The sequence below is a fragment of the Prosopis cineraria genome, unplaced genomic scaffold, assembly GCF_029017545.1.
Source record: "Prosopis cineraria cultivar Desert tree isolate PC_DT_omini unplaced genomic scaffold, ASM2901754v1 PC4, whole genome shotgun sequence".
Classification (NCBI taxonomy): Eukaryota; Viridiplantae; Streptophyta; class Magnoliopsida; order Fabales; family Fabaceae; genus Prosopis; species Prosopis cineraria.
In genome coordinates this window covers 755,780-757,008 of record NW_026555335.1, presented here as the reverse complement: position 1 = coordinate 757,008, position 1,229 = coordinate 755,780, and the positions used below count along the sequence as shown (strand labels likewise).

General features: G+C 38.6%; 1 protein-coding gene across 1 annotated transcript; it reads right to left on the bottom strand.

Annotated features, from left to right (window-relative positions):
• Window positions 1–201: 201 nt before the first annotated feature.
• On the bottom strand, window positions 202–917 carry LOC129308196 (small ubiquitin-related modifier 1-like). The gene is made up of 3 exons (XM_054949242.1): window positions 819–917; window positions 526–675; window positions 202–394 (listed from the first exon to the last, which is right to left on the bottom strand). Exons 1-3 carry the CDS (start codon window positions 867–869, stop codon window positions 320–322), a joined length of 276 nt encoding a protein of 91 aa, XP_054805217.1. The 5' UTR covers window positions 870–917; the 3' UTR covers window positions 202–319.
• Window positions 918–1,229: the final 312 nt, after the last annotated feature.

Here is a 1,229-nt window from a genome sequence, read left to right as displayed (position 1 = left end):
AAGCAGCTCCACTTATTTGTATGGTCAATTAGCTGCTTCAATTGTCTAACATCTATTCTCAAGTCATAATTTTTTGTGATGTTGTGGTGGGGGGGGGCGGGGGGCTGGAATCCGAATCCAGAGGCTGTTTCTAAACAAAGACATTGCATCAAATGAAACAGAAACTAAACTAAAATGCATCTTCCATTGAGATGAGCCGTTCTGGGCATTCATGCGACAACATTTGACGTCCCTCATTCATCCTCATACGATTCTAGGAAACATTTAAAATAAAAATGTCACAAAAAGTCGCATTGAATAAAGCCAGAGGGCTTAGCAGTTAGCAGGCACTAAAAGGAGCGCCCCCATCTTGGTCCGTCATGGCGTCAATTTCATCTCCATCTTCCATATTCAGCTAACAAACCATACCAATAAAACATTAGTGATGTCTGTGTGCCAGATGTAGAGAGAGAAAGAATAGTTTCCAGAGAACTAACATTGTCATGTTCCATACTCCCAAAAGACATAACAAAAGAGAGAACTTACAAGGTCTGGCGTGAGTCTCCCCTTAACGCGCTTGCCATGATACAAAAACCGCACGGATCTATAGCTGACTTGCTTTCGGTCGCAGTACATCAATAGTAGTTTAATCAGCTTGGTGTCACGCTTCATCCTGAAAGAAAGCTTCTGGCCGTCCTGCAAACAAATGAAGAGCAGAAGAATGAAAGAATATGACAGAGCTGGCACCAGACTGTGATCATTTAGACTTTGCTTCAGTTCCGAGTCATATTTTTTACAACGAAGGACAAAGCAGACATGGGGGGGGCAGCGAGTGAGACCTGAGTAGCGATTCTAAGGACAATGGTTGGGGTTCCATCCTCTCCGTCCATAGCCAGAGTCACAGTTCTCAGTCTGGAAAAGAGAACACCACCAGGCACAGAGAGAGACAGAGAGAAGTAGAAGTAGAAGAAGGAGCTGAGTCATGGTCAAGTATTGTCATTTGTCATGAGACCCAGCTTTTTTTTTTTTTTTTACTTTTCATCTCAATCATTAAATTTATTTTTAAACGATTAAAATTTATTATTTTATTAAATTATTATTAAAATATAAAATTTTATAAAGATTAAATATAATAATAATTTTATAAAATATTAAATTTGACAGTTGAAATAAAAAGTAAAGAAAAAGTGAAAAGAATAAAAAATAAAAAGAAGCCAAGTCATTTGTCATGGCCATGGAGTGTGTGTGCG